The sequence below is a fragment of the Panthera uncia genome (genome assembly GCF_023721935.1).
Source record: "Panthera uncia isolate 11264 chromosome C1 unlocalized genomic scaffold, Puncia_PCG_1.0 HiC_scaffold_3, whole genome shotgun sequence".
Lineage (NCBI taxonomy): Eukaryota > Metazoa > Chordata > Mammalia > Carnivora > Felidae > Panthera > Panthera uncia.
In genome coordinates this window covers 19,350,479-19,369,379 of record NW_026057584.1, presented here as the reverse complement: position 1 = coordinate 19,369,379, position 18,901 = coordinate 19,350,479, and the positions used below count along the sequence as shown (strand labels likewise).

The 18,901-nt window shown below is 47.6% G+C and overlaps 1 protein-coding gene across 2 annotated transcripts; it reads left to right on the top strand.

Annotated features, from left to right (window-relative positions):
- The first annotated feature begins 1,421 nt into the window (after nucleotides 1–1,421).
- On the top strand, nucleotides 1,422–16,211 carry LOC125911202 (C-X-C chemokine receptor type 2). 2 transcript variants are annotated; one of them, XM_049614922.1, is made up of 4 exons: nucleotides 1,422–1,511; nucleotides 1,705–1,787; nucleotides 4,895–4,966; nucleotides 8,841–16,211. In XM_049614922.1, the coding sequence occupies exon 4, from the start codon at nucleotides 8,866–8,868 to the stop codon at nucleotides 9,934–9,936; it is 1,071 nt and encodes a 356-aa protein (XP_049470879.1). In that variant the 5' UTR covers nucleotides 1,422–1,511; nucleotides 1,705–1,787; nucleotides 4,895–4,966; nucleotides 8,841–8,865; the 3' UTR covers nucleotides 9,937–16,211. The 2 variants fall into 2 exon arrangements, with proteins under 2 accessions (XP_049470879.1, XP_049470880.1); XM_049614923.1 differs by lacking the exon at nucleotides 4,895–4,966.
- Nucleotides 16,212–18,901: the final 2,690 nt, after the last annotated feature.

Sequence of the window (18,901 nt, the reverse complement as noted above, 5' to 3'; positions counted from 1 at the left end):
GTATGGGAGATCCTGGCCCTTACTGGGTGGCCGTTGAAGCCAACGGGGGGCAGGTGGGCTGGCCTGGGGAGGGCAGGGAGAGAGGAGGACCCAGGCAGAGCCCGGAGGAACATCCAGATTTGAGGAATGAATTGAGAAATAATGCCCCAAAGTGAGATGAAGAGAGGTGCAGGAGAAATAAAAAAAAGAATGAGGTCAGGGGGATTAAGTGCTACAGAGGTTAAATAACACTTGAACAATAACCATTTCACTATAAATACAGTTACAGGGCATGCAACGGGGGCGGGGGGAGGGAATATTTTAACATAATTGGCAGACATGAGTAGATGGGGTAAGGGGCCCTTTTGTAAACTGACAACGGGATAATAAATTGATACAGTCTTTTTCTTGAAGTATGGTTGACATATAATGTTATATTACTTTCAGGCGTACAACACGGCGGTGTGGACAATTCTGCACATCACGCCCTGCTCATCACGGTAAGTAGAGCCCCTGTAAGCTGGTATAGCCTTATCAAAATTTAAACATGCACAGATATGACCCAGCAAAATTATAATTAAGTCACACATACAATCATACAAGTTCCCAAAGACCTGCGCCCAAAGATGCTCGTAGCAAAATTTAAATATTCGTCCATAAGGTAATTATCGAATAAATCGTGATACATCCGCACCACGGGCCAGTATGTGTCACTGAAAAGAGAAAGACGGATCTACATGCACTGATGGGTTAATAGGTCCGCGACAGCGTATTAAGGTGCAGGATGGTACATCTAGTTAACTATCACTTGTTTTAGGGAAGGAAGGAAGGAAAACACGCTTGTATATGCATGGGGAAAAGTCTGGAAAGATGGACACAAGGTATATGTGAATCTAAGGATGGAAAGAGTCCTTCCTGTTTGACTTCAGATGCTTCTGTGGTGCCTCTATTCTTTACCATAGTCCTGCTTTGTTTTTCCAATATTTAAGTGGCTTGATTTCAGAAAAGGGCTTATTGGAGGCCGTGGCCTGAGGTCATTGGTAATGTTGGCAAGAGCTGCGTCAGCAGAGCGGTGGGAAGGGAGCTAGCTACAGCGGGCTGAGCGGTGAACAAGAGGTGGCGAGGTGAAGACAGTCCCGCTTTCTCCAGAAGTCTGCCTGCGAGGAGGGCACTAGGGGAGTGGTAGCTGGAGGGGTCCTCCGACAGAGGGAGGGTGAGCTCAGGGAAAGGGATGGGGGATGGGGCAGAGAGGCCGGGAGGCAGGACCCTCCAGGATGTGAGAGGCAGTGTGTTCCACAGACAGTGCAGGAATTTACCAGAAAGAGAAGGAGGGACACTTCTTACGCTGACTCTACAAGGAAGGAAGAAGGTGTGCAACAAGGGCATGCAAGCCTGTTCACGGGGACCGGGGTCGCCCGCATCTTCCTTGTAAAGAAGGAGGTGCAGTTTCCGCACGCTCGGGGACAGAGGTAGACTAGGCATACTTCCACCTTCAGACTGGCAGGCTCCTCCAGCAGCCATTAGACTTTCAGGTAGGCATGAAAATCCCCAGCGCTCATCACAGAATCTCCAGGCGGATCCTGGGCCTGGAGTTAGAGTCTCTGGACAGACCTCATTCCTCCGAGGGAACTCTCCCCCTGGCGGGCCTCCTGGAATTCACCCTGGGCAACTCCAGGTTCGAGGTTTCCCCATAAAGTCCACTTCACTCTTTTTCCTGTCCGACAGCCCTGACTGCTTCCAGCCCTGAGTCACAGAGGAGGTACCAGTGACCACTCCAATTACAACAGCAGCTGTAGCGGCGACAGCAGGTAAGTGAGTGTTCGGGCTGAGGGCCGCCGGGGGCATTTTTCTGATGGACGTGACTTTGAAACTTCAGTCTCTTCCACTGAGCCCCCGAGAACCGGGGTGATGAGTTTTCAAGCTAAAGCTAACAAAATCTTCACCCGGACAGCATATGGTACAAAAGAACTTACTGCAAGTGTGAGAGACTCTGTATCTGCACCGTCCAACGTGATAGCCACACGTGGCTCTTGAACCCTTGAAAGATGGTTGCTATGACTGAGGAACTAAATGTTTTGTTTCACTTTAACTCATGTTAAGTAGCTCCATGTGTCTAGTGGCTATCGTACTGGACAATGCAGATCTAGAACAATCGCCTCATTTTCTAACGGGCCACGTCAAGGCCCAGAGAGAATTGACTTGTCCTAGTTCATGACCATCAGCAGCAGAACCAGCCTGTTCTTTATTCACCCCAACATCCATATGCAGGTGGTGGGTTCAGGGGAAATGAAATCAACCCGGTGGACGTCAAGAAGCTGGCAGGTGGGGAAATGTCAAATCTGGGCTCCCCCTACGGGGCGCCTGGGTGGCTTAGTCGGTTAAGCGTCCGACTTCAGCTCAGGTCATGATGTCACGGTCCGTGAGTTTGAGCCCCGCATTGGGCTCTGTGCTGCCAGCTCAGAGCCTGGAGCCTGTTTCAGATTCTGTGTCTCCCTTTCTCTCTGACCCTCCCCCGTTCATGCTTTGTCTCTCTCTGTCTCAAAAATAAATAAACATTAAAAAAAAATTTTTAAAAAATCTGGGCTCCCCTTTCGACACCTTTTCATTTAGTTGTCTGGGACAGAGAGGTACCTAACAGAGCTCAGAAACCTGAGGCTAGGATCCGGCCCCTTGTTAACAGTGGAAAGAATACAGGATTTAAGGTCCGGTAAAAAACATTGCTTAAAAATTGTTTAAGGGTCACCTGGGTGGCTCAGTCAGATGAGCGTCCAACTTCAGCTCAGGTCATGATCTCGCAGTTCGTGAGTCCAAGCCCCACATCGGGCTCACTGCTGTCAGCCTGTCGGCACAGAGCCCACTTCAGATCCTCTGTCCCCCTCTCTCTGTCCTTCCCCACTTGCACTCTCCCAAAAATAAATACATTTTTTTTAAAAAATTGTTTAAAACCCAGTTCCCTGCGTCACTCTGACGAAGTTGCTTAACTCCCAGAGTCCAGTTTCCTCATTCACCAAATGTGTACTTCATGGGTTTGTTGAGAGGATTAAATGTACAGATTCTTTTTTTTTTTTTTTTAAGATTTTATGTTTAAGTACTCTTCACACCCAATATGGGGTTCAAACTCACGACCCTGAGATCAAGAGTTGTTTACTCCACTGTCTGAGCCAGCCAAGTGCCCCTAAAATACAAATTCTGGAAAGCACTTTTCCCAGGAGCTGGACCCTGGCAGGCACTCAACATTATAGCTAATGTGACTATTGTTATCCAGGTCAGAGAAAGTGAAGATGTACATCAGAGTCAGCCTGGAAAGCATACCCACTGCTTTTCCTTGCTTGGGGGTATAGTGGAGAGACGTCATCGTATAGTTGATACACTATTTCAGTAATAAAGATCACAATGATAGGGGCGCCTGGGTGGCTCACTCGGTTAAGCGTCCGACTTCGGCTCAGGTCATGATCTCACAGTCTGTGAGTTCGAGCCCCGCTTTGTGCTCTGTGCTGACAGCTCAGAGCTTGGAGCCTGCTTCGGATTCTGTGTCTCCCTCTCTCTCTGCCCCTCCCTTGCTCACGCTCTGTCTCTCTCTCTCTCAAAAATAAATAAACATGAAAAAAAAATTTTTTTAAAGATCACGAGGACAAAGGCTAACATCACGCTTTCTGTGTGTCTTAAGAATTTTACGGGTAATTCTTCAGTCAATCCTCAGGACAACCTGACGAGTTAGATGCTATCATTGGTCTCATCTGACAGATGAGTAAACTGAGACTTGGAAAGGAAAAGTCACTTGCCTAGAGCTGCTCGGCTAGCAGAATCCTTATCCTGCTTTCATGTTCCTCTCTCCGTGTATAACGAGCTTCTGTCCGGTTTTGGCATCACCCGGTCAGGAGTCACTGCGTTCTTCTCCGGCATGGGAAAGAGAAGGGTGACGAAGAATGGGTGCTAAACAGTTGGACTCAGAGGTTCTTTTGTAGGGGCAGGCAGCCTGGGTGAGTCTGCTGCAGGCTTTGAGAATATTCTGCAGGGACACACGGACTGACAGGCTAGGGTAAGGCGTAGTGGAGGGGATGGAGGTATCGTTTGCTGGGGTGGGGGCTTGGGAGGGAGCCGTGAATTCGTGTTCACTGCTCTGCCTTCCCATTGTAATCGATAGCCAATGTGACAAAATCCATTCCTAGTGCCACCCAACACTGCTTTCAAAACTGTTTGGACTTGGATACGTTGTTAATTTTTCCCGAAAGGCTTTCTTTCCAAATCCGATGGTCTTGGCTCCAAAGACGGTAGCTACAGCAGAGCCAATCCCAAGTGTACAAGCCGAGAAAGAATCGCAATGCCCTTAGAGGAGCCCCTGGTCAGGGCAGATGGTTGGGCAGGGAGGTGGAAGACAAGAGAGTGGGGCCCCCATTTGGGGGTGGGAGTTCTCACAGGGATGTGACATGGAAAAGGAATCTGTGAGGCTTTAAGGGTTCCTGGGGTGAATGGGATGGGACAGGAGGCGGGAGGAAACGATCTCTGTCGTCGTCTTCATGAGTCACTCTCCTTTGAGATGTGAAAGAGGTTTATGAGCCGGGAGCTGCCCGAGGCAGCTGCAGTGTGGAGAGAGTCAGACAAGGCAGCTGAAAGAACCAGGGGCTGCTGAGACCAGGGCAAAGGTGAGATAAACCCATGCTGTCCTGGGCAAACCGCTGCCTTTGTGTGGGCCTCAATTGCCTCATCTGTGAAATGGAAAAGATTGTCTAGAAAACACCATATGTCCCTTACCAGTATGGAACTCTACCGGTCCAGAAAATTACTTGTGATCCAAGAGCTGACCTGGGAATTAATTATTCAAGTTATCAAAAGCATCCAGCACCCTGAGGACTCCACCCTAGAATTGAGCAATCTAAATCCTCTGCTCACTTCCTCCACTGTGTTCTCACCACAGCCGCCCTGTCAGTCAGGCACATCTGCCCTCCTGGACGCATCGCATTGTACAGGTGAAAGTCCCAGACTCCTGGTAAGTCTTGGAACACCTACCCTCTCACCTTCCAGAATGTTTCTGTTCTCTATTCTTCTTAACACCCAGCCTCTGTTTATCCCAGACACCTCTCCCCACCCTGGGTGGGCTTTATCCATTTTTAGGCCTCCCTGCCCCCAAAGGGAGAGCTTCTGCCCTTCATCCCTACACCTCTCTCCAACAACCACTTAGGGCAACTCTCTTCACACCCCCTTCCCTTCCTAACTCAGTGAGCTCTCCTGCTTTGGCTAGGATTGGGTCTGAGGAAGGGACAGACATTGCTGAGTTCCCCCCCCTCCGCCACCCCGTCCACTATATTAAATGCAAATATGTGTGGATTATATTTATAGAGAGAAAGAATGCTAAAATTGTATTGAGATGATTGAATTTTCCATTGCTGTTGAAAAGATTGCCTTCAATGTTTGGGATCTTATAAATGTCTCCGTTTTATAGCATTTTCATAAAATAAATTGGACTCATCCCATCTGTGGAGTTTCTGAACGGCCATGAGTCATCAAGGGTATGGCCATCTCACTCAATGAGGGAGTCTCCTGCTCGTTCACCGAGAACAGGACTGGGTGGTCAGTAGCAGCTAGCCAGTTCAAAGGCGTTTGGTTTATCATTCCTGCAAGGGCTGTAGATTTCATTCTGGGTCTACAGAATAGCTAAGAAAGCACTGCACAAAACAGCAAATGATGGGAGTCCACCGTATACAGTCTGACTTCATGAGATCTTGAGAACTTAGCTTAGAAGTATATTTAATATATGAGGTATGTTTTTTTTTTTTTTTCATGAAGCAGGTCTATAGACTGTAAGTAGCATGTGGAGATGTCCACACCTACTTGGAATCCTGGCTGCAGCACTTGTAGGCTCTGTGACCCTGGGCTGGTTTTTGTGCCTCTCTGGGCCTCTCTTCTCATCTGTAAACAGGGGCTAATCATATCTATTTGTAACCATCAAGGGAGATCACGTACCTATGAGGCACAAAGCAGATCTCAGATATGTTAACTCCCTTCCCTTAGTTTCCCCCTTTAACTGTCAAAACATCCTCCCTAGAGATTGGTAAATCGAAAACCCAACAAGCAACAACAAACCTCGTCCCCCCCCATCCCCCCGTGGCTGGGGGTCATTGCCCTGGCCTGGTTCTCTTTCCCGAGTTCTCTACCTTCTATCCTGATTTGCGGGGCCTCCCTCTGGACCCTGCAACTGACACTTTGTGGAAGTACAGCTGAGCACTGGATTATCCAGAATGAGGGCATACCTGTGAAATATACTTGACTGCTGCCCGTCCTGTCCTGATGGGGAAGTTTCTGTGGCCGCCTTAGCCCTGTCTTCTCACAGCCAATGCTCATAACTGGGGGGAGGAAGGGGTCTCCTCTGTGGGCACAAGTTCTGCATCCACTTTCAAAAGTGGGCCTTCTCTTAGGTCACTTGTTTCCCTTGAGAGCACCTTTGATCATCAGTTCCCAGAGGCGACCTACCCTTGACCTTGTGACTTCCTTGGATGTGACCCTGGGATAAACATGCTCTTGACTGTGGGACTGTGGAGCCAATGACTTGCAGGTCTTGCCAACAACCATGGCTGAGCCAGCTGTACCATCTGCCTATCCCACAACCACCTTATCCTTCTGGCCAAACAGGGCACCACCACCAGCACAGACTGATCGAATCTGCTCTGTGCGTGGTCTCCATGGGCTAAGAGGCTAACTTAACTGACCTCCATCATCTAGGCAAAAAAGCAATAACCTCTCAGGAAAGTGAAGGCTAAGAATTCTGTCACTCTAGGGGAAAGGGCATTACCTTTCTGGTGTCTCTTATCCCTACCCAGCTTTCTTCTTTGCTATGTGTGATTGACAATAACAGACTTTCTTCCGTTAAAGAGAAAAGCTCCCTGGGAGTTTCGTTGTTGATGCTATTGTTTTACTATTTGTATTTGCTTTTCAATGTATTTGCCCTTTGGTTATTTTTTTTCTGGTTGAGATGTAATTCACACACTGTCAAAGTCACCCACTTCCAAAGTACAACCAGTGGTTCTTAATATACGCACAAAGTTATACAATCATCACCACTGTCTGATTCCTGAACACTTTCATCACCTTGAAAAGAGAGCCCGTACTCATTAATATTCCCCTCCCTCCAGCCCCTGGCAACCCCAGATCTGCTTTCTGTCTTTACTGATTTGCCTATTCCTTCATACATGGACTCATCCAGTATGAAGCCTTTTATGTCTGGCTTTTTTCACTTGGAATAATGTTTTCAAGATTCACTCACGTTGTAGCATAGATCAGTACTTTTTGTGGTTGAATAATATTGCCTTGTTTGTATAGACCACAATATGTTTATCCTTTAATTGGATGATGGACATTTGGATTGTTTCCACTTTTTGGCTATTATGCTGCTATGAACATCTGGGTACAAGTTTTTGTGTGGACATACGTTTTCAATTCCCTTGCGTACACATCTAGAAGTAAAATTGCTGGGCCATTGGTAACTGTGTTTAACTTTTTGAACAACTGCCAGACTGTTTTCCAAGGTAGCTACACCATGTTACATTCCCACTTACAATGTATGTGGGGTCCAATTTCTCCACATCCTGGTCAACATCGTTGCTGTCCATCTTGTTCTATTATGGTGATCCTAGTTAGTATTGAAGTAATCCCAGAACCATTTACTTTATGTTTTTTCTCTTTGACACCGGTTCCATTTTGAGGTGGGTCACAGACTTGCATGTGGTCACAGGATGGTCATACCTCGGTATAAAGAAATGGCACAATGGTGACATATTTTGTGGTTCAAAAGGAACTAATTTGGTAGCTAGTCTATTTTAATTTACTTCCTGTTTGAAAACTGGGTTCATATTTCAGAGTGACTGCAGCTTCCTCCAGAGGCAGGCTTTGGGCTATCCCCGTAACAAGGGCAGAGCCAACAGAAGTAGGTTTACCTGGGGAGAGTCTGGGGGTGCTGGGGAGTCAATGACGGATGAAGGCACTCCCTAGCAGGACAGAGAGTATCCCCACCAGAACTGGAAAGCCACCAAAACAAGGATAGTGTGTCTCCACCTGTCTTCTCTGCTTCTTGCTGCCTCTGCTCCTCATGCTGGGAGCACGCTGGCTTTCTCTGCTCACCTCTGCATGACAGAATATGGCTCCTCAGAGCTCCCAAGACACCCTGTTTCATTGCCACCCACTTGGAGAATCAATCAGCCACCTGCTTAGGATTTTTAATATATTTTTTTCCAAACTACACAAATACTCCCACTGCAGGTCTCCTGCATCCTGAAAGGAAAATACTGGGCTGTACTGAGTAAACTCTCCTTCTTCTAGCTCAAGCATCTTGCAACTGTATGCTGTTACCACTAAATCTGTTTCCCCGCACACTTCTTTTAAATAACTTTCAAAAAGTTGGACAAAGGGCTTCCTCCCTCACCTTTATAGTCAAACCTTGATCTTTTTCTAGTGGTCAAACCCAACTGGATTGCCTGCTTCATCCCCCAGATCAAGAACTAAATGGTACCTCATGTTTCTGACATTAAATTCAGCCTCAACAGCCAGACATGCTCACCACTGAAGAATCCAAGACATGCTCTATAGGGATTATTTGAAGGGAAGTTTCAACAATGTTTTGGGTGATGGTGGTGTCGTGGAAAGTGCTCAGAACCTCTCTGGCTTTGAAGGGAACTACACTCTTCATGCAATGTACCACTTATCACTAAGTAAATGAGTCTCAAAACCCTAGAGCCACTATTTCCTAACGTGAAACTTGCTTGCATGTAATATACAAGCCAAAGCGAAGAGTCCTGTCGGAGGTTTATGGGCAAACAGGCTAGAGTCTGGGGAGATGTTCCTGTGCAGTAACTCTCACCTCTCTTCTCTAGGCCAGGATTTAAGTTTGCCTCAAATATGGAAGTAGACTGGGATAATTACAGCTTGGAAGATCTCTTCGACATGGAAAATTATAGTTACAACACTGACCTGCCCACTATTCTGTCAGACTCTGCCCCATGCAGGCCAGAATCTCTGGAAATCAATCAGTATGCCATGGTGGTCATCTATGCCCTGGTCTTCGTGCTCAGCCTGCTGGGAAACTCCCTGGTGATACTGGTTGTCTTATATAGTCGGGTGAGTCGTTCTGTCACTGACGTCTACCTGCTGAATCTGGCCATAGCCGACTTGCTCTTTGCCCTGACCTTGCCTATGTGGGCTGCCTCCAAGGCAAAGGGCTGGATCTTTGGCACAGCCCTGTGCAAGGTGGTCTCGCTCCTGAAAGAAATCAACTTCTACAGCAGCATCCTGCTGCTGGCCTGCATCAGCGTGGACCGCTACCTGGCCATTGTCCATGCCACACGCACGCTGACTCAGAAGCGGCACTGGGTCAAGTTCATATGCTTAGGCATCTGGGCCCTGTCCCTGATCCTGTCCCTGCCCATCTTCGTCTTCCGCAGGGCCATCTATCCCCCCTATTCCAGCCCAGTCTGCTATGAGGACATGGGTGCCAATACTACAAAATGGCGGATAGTGATGCGGGTCCTGCCCCAGACCTTTGGCTTCCTCCTGCCCTTGATGGTCATGCTATTTTGCTATGGACTCACCCTGCGCACGCTGTTTGAGGCCCACATGGGGCAGAAACACCGGGCCATGAGGGTCATCTTTGCTGTCGTGCTCATCTTCCTGCTCTGCTGGCTGCCCTACAACCTGGTCCTGGTCGCAGACACCCTCATGAGGCTCCGGGCGATCAAAGAGACCTGTGAGCGCCGCAATGACATTGGCCGGGCCCTGGATGCCACCGAGATTCTGGGCTTCTTCCACAGCTGCCTCAATCCCATCATCTACGCCTTCATTGGCCAGAAGTTTCGCCATGGACTCATCAAGATCATGGCCATCCATGGCCTCATCAGCAAGGAGCACTTGTCCAAGGACAGCAGGCCTTCCTTTGTTGGCTCTTCTTCAGGGAACACTTCTACTACCTTCTAGGCCCCTGCCCCTGTTGCAGCCCCTCGGGGCTCCTCTCTTGCCATCAACACCCCATTCTAAGCCTCACGCCCACTGGCTGTCCACAGTCTCTATGTCAAGGCAGCCCCCGTTGTGGTTACAGGAAGTTACTGGGGTCACGTCCTTATCAGGCCCTCCTTGTATGGTTGAGAAAGCCTGCCCTGCTGCCCCTCCCCTTACTGTAGTTGCTATGTCAGCTGCTAGAGCTCAGTCTATCCTACCACTGAGCCCATAGCACCCTGTCCCCTGAGACACTTAAAGACATTTAACAGACATTCTTTTAAGTGACTACAGAAAGTTCCCACCTTTGGGAGCCATTAGTGGCAAACAGCATTGGTTGCTGCCCCAACTCTCTCTTTCTTGCCTGTCAGCAAAGTCCACTTCCCTTGAGAGAGGCCAAAAAGGACAGGTACTCCTTTCTAAGACTCCTTTTTGCTAGGAGTGGCCTTATCATTCACTTCTGACTAATAAGATTTAAGGGCAATAGTGTGCTGGTCAACCACTGTCCTGGGGGAAAAAAAAGTCCTGATTTGTAGCATTTGCCAAGTTGCCTGGTGTAAATGCTCCCACCGTGGCGATGTCACGGGTGGTGGTGTTTAGTAACCCGCTCACAAAAATCTAGGAAATGTAATGATCTGCTTTCACAAGCAGGTACAAACTGGCTTCAGTGCACCATTGCTTAAGAGGAAGTCTGCTGGGACTGGAGGACTCCTGGGAAGTACTCCTGATTAAACACACACACACACACACACACACACACACACCCTTGGTTCTTGCCTTTAAATATGGTTGTAGGATATAATGTGACAAAGTGGCAAAAACTAAGTATGCCCAACATACTTAGGCAGATGGAGTCAAAGTATAAAAAGGACCCGAGAATGAAGAGCCCAGAAAGAAACCTAAGCATAAATGGTCAAATTGTTTTCAACAAGGGCGTCAAGACTCTTCAGTGGGGAAAGGATAGTCTTTCAACAAATGGTGCTGGGAAAACTATTCACGTGCACAAGAATGAACTTGGTCTCTTCTCTTACACTATACACAAAAGTTAACTGAAAATGGATCAAAGACCTCAACATGAGAGTTTCAATGATAAAACTCTTAGTAGAAACATAGAGGAAAAATTTTATAACATTGGATTCGACAATGATTCCTTGGATATGACACCAAAAGCACAGGCAACAAAAGAATAAATAGATAAATTAGATTTCATCAAAGGTAAATAAAACCTTATGTACGTCAAAGGGTACCATCAACAGAGTGGAAAGGGAAACCACGGAATGGAAGAAAATATTTGCAAATCGTATATCTTATACAGGTTACTTTCCACGATATATAAAGAATTCCTACAATTCAACAACAACAGACAACAACAAGTGTTGGCAAGGGTATGGAAAAACTGGTGGAACCCTCGTGCACTGTTGGTGGGAATGTGAAATGGTGCAGTTGCCATGAGAAACAGTGCCTCAAAAAATGACACCTAGAATTACTACACGATCTGGCAATTCCATGTCTAAGTGTATACCCAAAAGAACTGAAAGCAGAGACTCCGATATTGGTACACCAGTGTTCATAGCAGCATTATTCACGATAGCCAAGAGGGGAAAACAACCCAAATGTCCTTCAGTGGATGATGGACAAACAAAATGTTGGATATACGTACAATGGAATTTTGTCTTCAGTCTTAAAAATGAATGAAGTTCTGATACAGGCTACAACATGGATGAACCTTGAAAACATTACACTAAGCGAAATAAGCCAGACAGAAATAGCGTATGATTCTACTTATTGGAAGTACCGAGAAGAGTCAAGTTCATAGACAAAAAGTAAAATAACAGTTACCAGGAAATGGGGAGAGGAGAAAATGGGAAGTTATTGTTTAATGAGTACAGAATTCATTCGAGGAAGATGAAAGGTTCTGAAGATGGCTTGTGGTGATAGTTGTACAAAGGTGTGGATGTGCTTAATGCCCCTAAACTGTACGCTTAAAAATGGTAAAAATGGTAAATTCTATGTTATGTGTATTTTACTACAATGAAAAAAAAAAAAACTAGTTCCCAAAAGACAAATTGTAGCCACTGAACCAGCCATGGAACCATCTACCAATAATTTCTTGTTAAGGGAGATAATTAAATGTCTTTTTTTATATATAAACCACTTTTAGTCGAGTATTTAATGACTTGCAACAAAAAGCATCCAAACTGGAAAGTCAGATAAGGGTGAGCAGAGGTCCCGAGTGTAAATTTATTTACAATAAATAAACCCCTTTGCTGTTTATTGGACACACAGAGAGAAGGATTGAAATAGAGATCGAGGCCAGCCTTTCTATCTCCTTCATCCTGAGCCCAAGCCTGTTGTTGCTGGTCATGTGTTATGGAAGGAAATGTGTCCCGGGGTCATCTAGTGCTTCTCATGACTTTGGGTGAAACCATAGTCAAGAGTGTCAAGGATGATCCGGATTAGAAAAGCCAAGTGTGTTGACCAGATCAGCTAGACGGGGGAGCAGGAAGTCAGAGAGCTCTCCTGAGCCCAGTCAGCAACCCCTACTTCGAGTCTCACACAAAACGTACACTCACACACACACGTGCACACATATGCCCATCGTCCAGACTGGCAAAAGCACACTCTTGCAGCATGGGGAACTGATTTCCGCACAAAACAAAGGCTTCAACTCACTGCTTTAGCAGTATTTATTAAGGGCCTGCCAGCCCAGGGCTCTGGAATATGGCAGAGCCTTCCCCGGCAGCCCTCCTGTTCACATGCCTTGTCTTTGCAGGGGACAAGAGAGCTCTGAGCAGCCTGCTAAGGAAATAAGACGTCAAGGGGAGTTGAAGTGCGCAGTCCCCAAACTTTACCAGGTTCTGATCCCCTTCCTGTTACCAGCTCTCTGACCACTAAATCGGAGGCCTGAAAACAGGCCTCACCAGGGAGGCAGGAGCAAATCTCTTGAGCTGGAGTGTTCGAAGGGCACGTAACTAGCACTCCCAACTCAGGAAAGTGCAAACAGGATTAATCCAGGCAACGATTTATCCCTTGTTCTGAGCTCATTCTGTGCCAGGCACTGTGCTAAGCTCAGGTTCAGGCATGACCCACCGCTCTGGCCAAGCCTCCAGAGCAGCTTCTGATTCAGCAGGTGGGAAAGGCAGGTGAGCATGTATTTACTAGAGGGAACACCCGAGTTGCCAGAGGGGCCGGTGGTGTTCTGACCTGGCACAGTGGATGGGCCAGATGGCTCCCTGAGATCATTGTCAGTGGGAAGTTTCACTCTGGTTCCGGGGCTCTGCTCTTTCCTCCTATAACAAGGGCTCGAGGAAGCATGTTTCTCCAAGGAAAATAAGAGGATTAAACAAGCCCAGAAGCAATCAGGCAGAGACTCAGTTGCAATTAGGTGTCTGTTAATGTTTCTCTTTCTCACTCTCTCCCTCCCTCCTCCCTTGGCACAAGGGACTGACCGACCAAGCCATCACTAGGAGGAGACAAATCCCGGGCCTGCCTTTGAGTTGTTGATTTCTTCCTTCCCTCCCAAGTTTCCAGGCCCGAGTCCCACTGGCAGGGCCCAGCTCCTTTTTTTTTTTTTTTTTTTTTTTTTTAAGGTTTTTTTTTTTTTGAGAGAGAGAGAGAGAGAGACAGGGCGCGAGCAGGGGGGGCGGGGCGGGGCACAGAGAGAGAGGGAGACACAGAATCCGAAGCAGGCTCCAGGCTCGGAGCTGTCAGCACAGAGCCCGACGCGGGGCTCAAACTCACAAACGGAACAAACAGAACCGTGAGCTCATGACCTGAGCCGAAGTCAGACGCTTAACTGACTGAGCCACCCAGGCGTCCCTAGGGCCCAGCTCCTTTCTGTCTAGATCTGCCTGCTCCATCTAAGCAGGGGGGTGAGGGGGGAGAGGGGGGCTCTTGCTTCTGGAGATATATTCCCCTACTTGCACAAACACCCTTTTTTCTCTGTGGCCCAAGTTTATACCGCCTTCCTCCACAGCAACCCCTCCCCATTCTCTGCGGGATGGGCTCCCTCTGTTCATGAGATCAGGACAGCCTCCAGTCTCTCTTGGGTGACATAAAGAAGTACCTCCAGTTTGCATATCACATTGAAATTCATCGCATGCAGACCCACGTGGAAAACCATGCCACCACTGCCATAGTGGAGCTGGAGGCAACCTGGAGCCCGCCTCCCTCCCCGCCAACCCTTGTAGTACATAAATGAGGAAACTGAGGCCCGAACAAAGCAACTTCATCAAAATCTCATGGCTGGGTCAGAGTAGAGCTGCAATAAAAATTCCTAGTGTGGTTCGTTTTTTCAGATATTTTGCTTTTCTTTTTTTTTTTTTTTAACGTTTATTTATTTTTGAGACAGAGGGAGACAGAGCATGAATGGGGGAGGGTCAGAGAGAGGGAGACACAGAATCTGAAACAGGCTCCGGGCTCTGAGCCGTCAGCACAGGGGCCCGACGCGGGGCTCGAACTCACGGACCGCGAGATCGTGACCCGAGCCGAAGTCGGCGCTCAACCGACTGAGCCACCCAGGCGCCCCAGATATTTTGCTTTTCTAGTGGTGAGACTTCAGGCCCCTTACAAACAGATGGGGGAAATATATACATGGACGTCTCAGAGCATTCTGCTCATACAGGTAGGGCCAGTCTCTACTTCACTGCCTACACTCATATGATAGAGGTAAGGGCCAACTGAGGCTTGGGGCCCAGGGTTGGGAGCAGGCTCAGAACAGGGTTACCGTATTCTGAGCTGGTACGCAAGCCAGTTAAAGAGACAATTGGAACCCAGCACAAAGTGCAAAGACAGGCAGCCCTAAACCCTCTATCGAGGACACACGCGCTGTCACGCAGGGTTCAATTAGGAAAGCGGGACCCCTTGGAGGAGAGATGGGTTATAGGGATCTGACTGTATGCAGTTGTGGGAGCTGGCTAGACAGTCTAGGTCAGGCTGCGGTCTTTGCTTCTGGTGCTGGGACCCGGAAGTGGCAGGACAGGTGGCTGAGGAGGAGAGATCACGTGAGGCAGAGAATAGGACAAGCTGGACCGTGCAACGACAGACTGAGACCTGCACTGGCCTCTCATGGCCTTCAAGTTCAATGTGTGATGGCCTGCGGGACACGCCAATGCCTGCGTCATGAAGGTCAGAGCACACCTGGCTCTGGAGCAGGAAGTGCTGCAGATTCAGCAGCCGCCCCACACTGACAAGAGGAGCCAGCAAATGAGGCACAACATAGATCAGCATCTGCTGCCTCGCGCTGACCTTCCAGAGCATAAAAAGAATGCAGCTTCTGCTGGTAAAGCTCACACAGAAGTCTCTCCTGGCCGACGGCTAAGGCGGAACTAGGCAAGAAAGGGAGCTTGAGGAAACGTGATTCCAGTTTAACTACATCAACTCATTACGAATCTTCCACACAAACATAGGTGCAGACTCGAAAGAAGAAAAATGGTTACCACCGAAATCTGGATAATGTTTACTCAGGGGCTTCCTGGTAATATTCCCTTTCTTTACCTAGGATATGGATACCTGGGATTTGTTGCGTCACTATACTTTTTTTAAAACGTTTATTTATATTTGAGAGAACGAGCATGCGTGCGAGTGGGGGAGGGGCACATAAAGCCAGGGAGACCGAGGATCCCAAGCCAGCTCTGTGCTGAGTTCCACCGGGGGCTCGAACTCACAAACTGAGAGCATAACCTGAGCCGAAGTCGGACGCTTAACTAACTGAGCCACCCAGGCGCCCCTGATGTATCATTATTCTTAAAGCTAAAAACATTAGTTTTCTACAACCTGTAGTATGTGTTCTACTCACCACAAAAGTGCTTTTAATCACTAAAATTAAGGGAAAGAATATGAAGGAAGTTACCAGAAGAACAAAGGACAACTCTGGTCATTTGGAGCAGCCACTGCAGGGAGTCAAGGGGAGGCTGCCACATCCTATAGTTTTGGGGGTCAGAAGCCACCAGATTAGAAGACAATATCATCACCCATACTTGGTAGCAGGGTAAATAGGGACACCCTTTAGAGAAGGTAATTTGATCGTATTATTTTAGTGTATATACCTTCTGACTCGGGAATTACTCTTCTAGAAATCTACCCTATACAAATACCCACGTAGGTAGACAAAGGATATTTGTCACTGCGTTGCTGTTAAAACTCAAAGCTTCGAGACAACCTAAATGTTCAACAGGAGGGAAAGATGCAATAAGGTTCGAAGGAACATCCACACCATGGAATGCATTGAATGCAGTGGTTTAAACACAAGGTAAAAACATGGTGTTCAATGGAAAAAGTCAGAACAGAAAATCACACATTGTATGATTCCATCTACATAAAATGTCTGAAAAAGGCGTATCTACAGAGACAGAGATCAGGTGAGCCATAGGGCTCGGGATGGGAGCAGGGAATGATTGAAGACAGGCACAAGACTACTTTTAGGGGCAATGGAAATATTCTACATCTGGATTGTGGTAATAGTCATACGACTCTGGAAAATTGCCAAAAGTCATTGGATGGTATATACTTAAAGCAGGTGAATTTTATTGTAAGTAAATTATAGTCAATAAAGCTGTTTTAAAAATCCTTAAAGAATAATGAGGTGGTTATATGCATGGACACAGAAAGATCTTTAAGAAAGCATACTGAATGAAAAAGGAAAGTAAAACAGTAAATGGCTTATTTTTGTAAAAAAAAAAAAAACCATAATATATATGGGTTTATAAATGTTCAGAAAAATATCTGGGAGGATATACACAGTTATCGAAAGGCGTTAGAGTTAAAGAGAATTGGACAGCGGAATAATATTTAGGATTAATTCATACAGTTTTGCATTGTTTCACGTATTTGATTGGGGTGGGATTTTCTCAAAAATGGGGGGGAATGGAGGCCTATTGTCTGGGGAGGGGGCATGCCAGGCTGCACGCATATCGGTCTCCTTACAGACAAGGAGGCTAGGCTTTATGGATATGTTCCTATGCTTTTATATTTTCCCATTGAACAGTCTTTTTTTTTTTTTAACTTCATTTTCTGGTAAAGTTGCCTTTGCAAAACATCACCTTAGTCTCAAATGAGTTAAGCACCAAGGGACTGAAAAAGAACTAGAGAGCATAAAAGGCCATAAAGCAGTATTTCTAAAAGTTCTCCATGTTTAAGATGGACCCCTTGCTTAAAAGGCAGCTTTATGGACAATCCCTGAATGGATCAGAGCCCTGGCAGGACCAGGTGGCGTACTGAAGCTGGGCAAGGAGAGAGAGTTTTATCAGACCGGTGAGAGTGTAATAACATGTGGAAATGGCTCGGGGAAAAGAAAATGAGTGATGGTGCAGCACCCCAAGGCCAGTAACAGTTGGGAGCTGTCACTGCCCCTAGGTCTGAGGAGTGAAGCAAGGGAGACATTACGGGAGCCCAGGGAGGAAGCTGTATGATGATGGCCGCCCAGCAGGAGCCAATCCCAGCAACTAGCAGGGACAGAGCTGGGGGGGGGGGGGGGGGGGGGGAATAAATGCCCTGACTTGAAGTTTCAGCCCACCCATCTCCTACTAGGGTTCCCGCTGGCTGAGCTCAGAATCCAGAGGACAGGGGAATCCATTTAGGTAGTCCCTATCGGTCAGCATCCCACGGCATAGAGCAGGGTAAGAAAAGCAGAGAGTGGATGCATGGAAGGCATCCAACTCACCGCTCCAACCCGAGGTTGATGTAAGGGGAGGGTCCCAGTCCTACCGAATCTGAATAGCTGAGGGTGGGGTCCTGGAAATCTGGAGTCCCAGAGGAGTATCATCAAGACTCAAGCGTAAAGCCCACTGACCCAGAAGCAGTGATGGCCGAGCTGCCCAAACCAGAGATGAGAAATGCCCCGTTGCAATTAGAATTGTGTGTGAAGGTGAGGCTTTCCCTTGCACAAGGTATGTATTCTACTTTCTCTCTCTCTCTCTCTCTCTCTCTCCGTGTATGCTTCCAGTTTCTAAGACCCTCCAACTCCTGCTGACCCCTAGCCCAAAGTAAGGTGGCCTTGCATTTCAGCCTCCTCCTGACCATTCCATCCGCTCAAAATAGAACAGATGTGGGGATGGGGAGGGAGACCGGGGAAAACAGAGATCACATCCCCAACTCAAGGCCCCTCCCCCAGCCCTTCAGAGACATTCTTCCCGGAGAAGTCACCTTCCCGGAGAAGACAGACACACAACTGATTTCTCAACAGAGCCTTGCAAGGTCTGATGTCAGACATGTTCCCCCGGCCATAAATGGCAAGGTCAGCTTCCTATCGAAGCTGGCTCTGTGCCAAGCCACCTCAGAGATTGGGTCTTGAATCCCATGAGGTGATCTGACCCATGTTTCTTCTCTATTCCACTACAGTAATAATACCAACTAGCATTTCTAGGGGACTTTGTCAGATGTCCAGCATTATGCTACGGGATTTACTACACGAGACTGCATAGCTGGCACTTTGGGCAACTCTGCTGTCCCATAAGTCTACGCTTGCCGAGGGTCTCACTCAGTTGTCAAAATGCAGGAGCGTGACTTCCAGGGAGCTTCTGAAAGGCTCAGGACTCTCAACGTCATAGTAGCTCCCGGGGACCAGGGTCAGGGTTGCACAAAAACCCTCCGTTTGGGGGAAGCCCTGCTAATTCAGCTTAGGGCATACATGTGTATATATGTGTGTGTGTGTGTGTGTGTGTGTGTGTGTGTGTGTGTTATTCACCTCATACTCTGCAAATGGCACCCCCCTTAGACTGTGCAGTGTCAAACCTGCCCATCTACGAGTGGTGGCCCTGAACTGCTTTACCCAAATCTAGACTGGTTGGAAGGGAGCTTAAAAATATCCCCTTCCAGTCTGAACTCCCCTTTTGACAGGTGAGTGACTCAAGACCGAGAGCAGATGGACCCTTGCCAAAGGTCTTGAACTACAAGTGACAGAGGCAGAGCTGGACCCTGGTCTCCAGATTCCCCATCCATTACCCTCTTC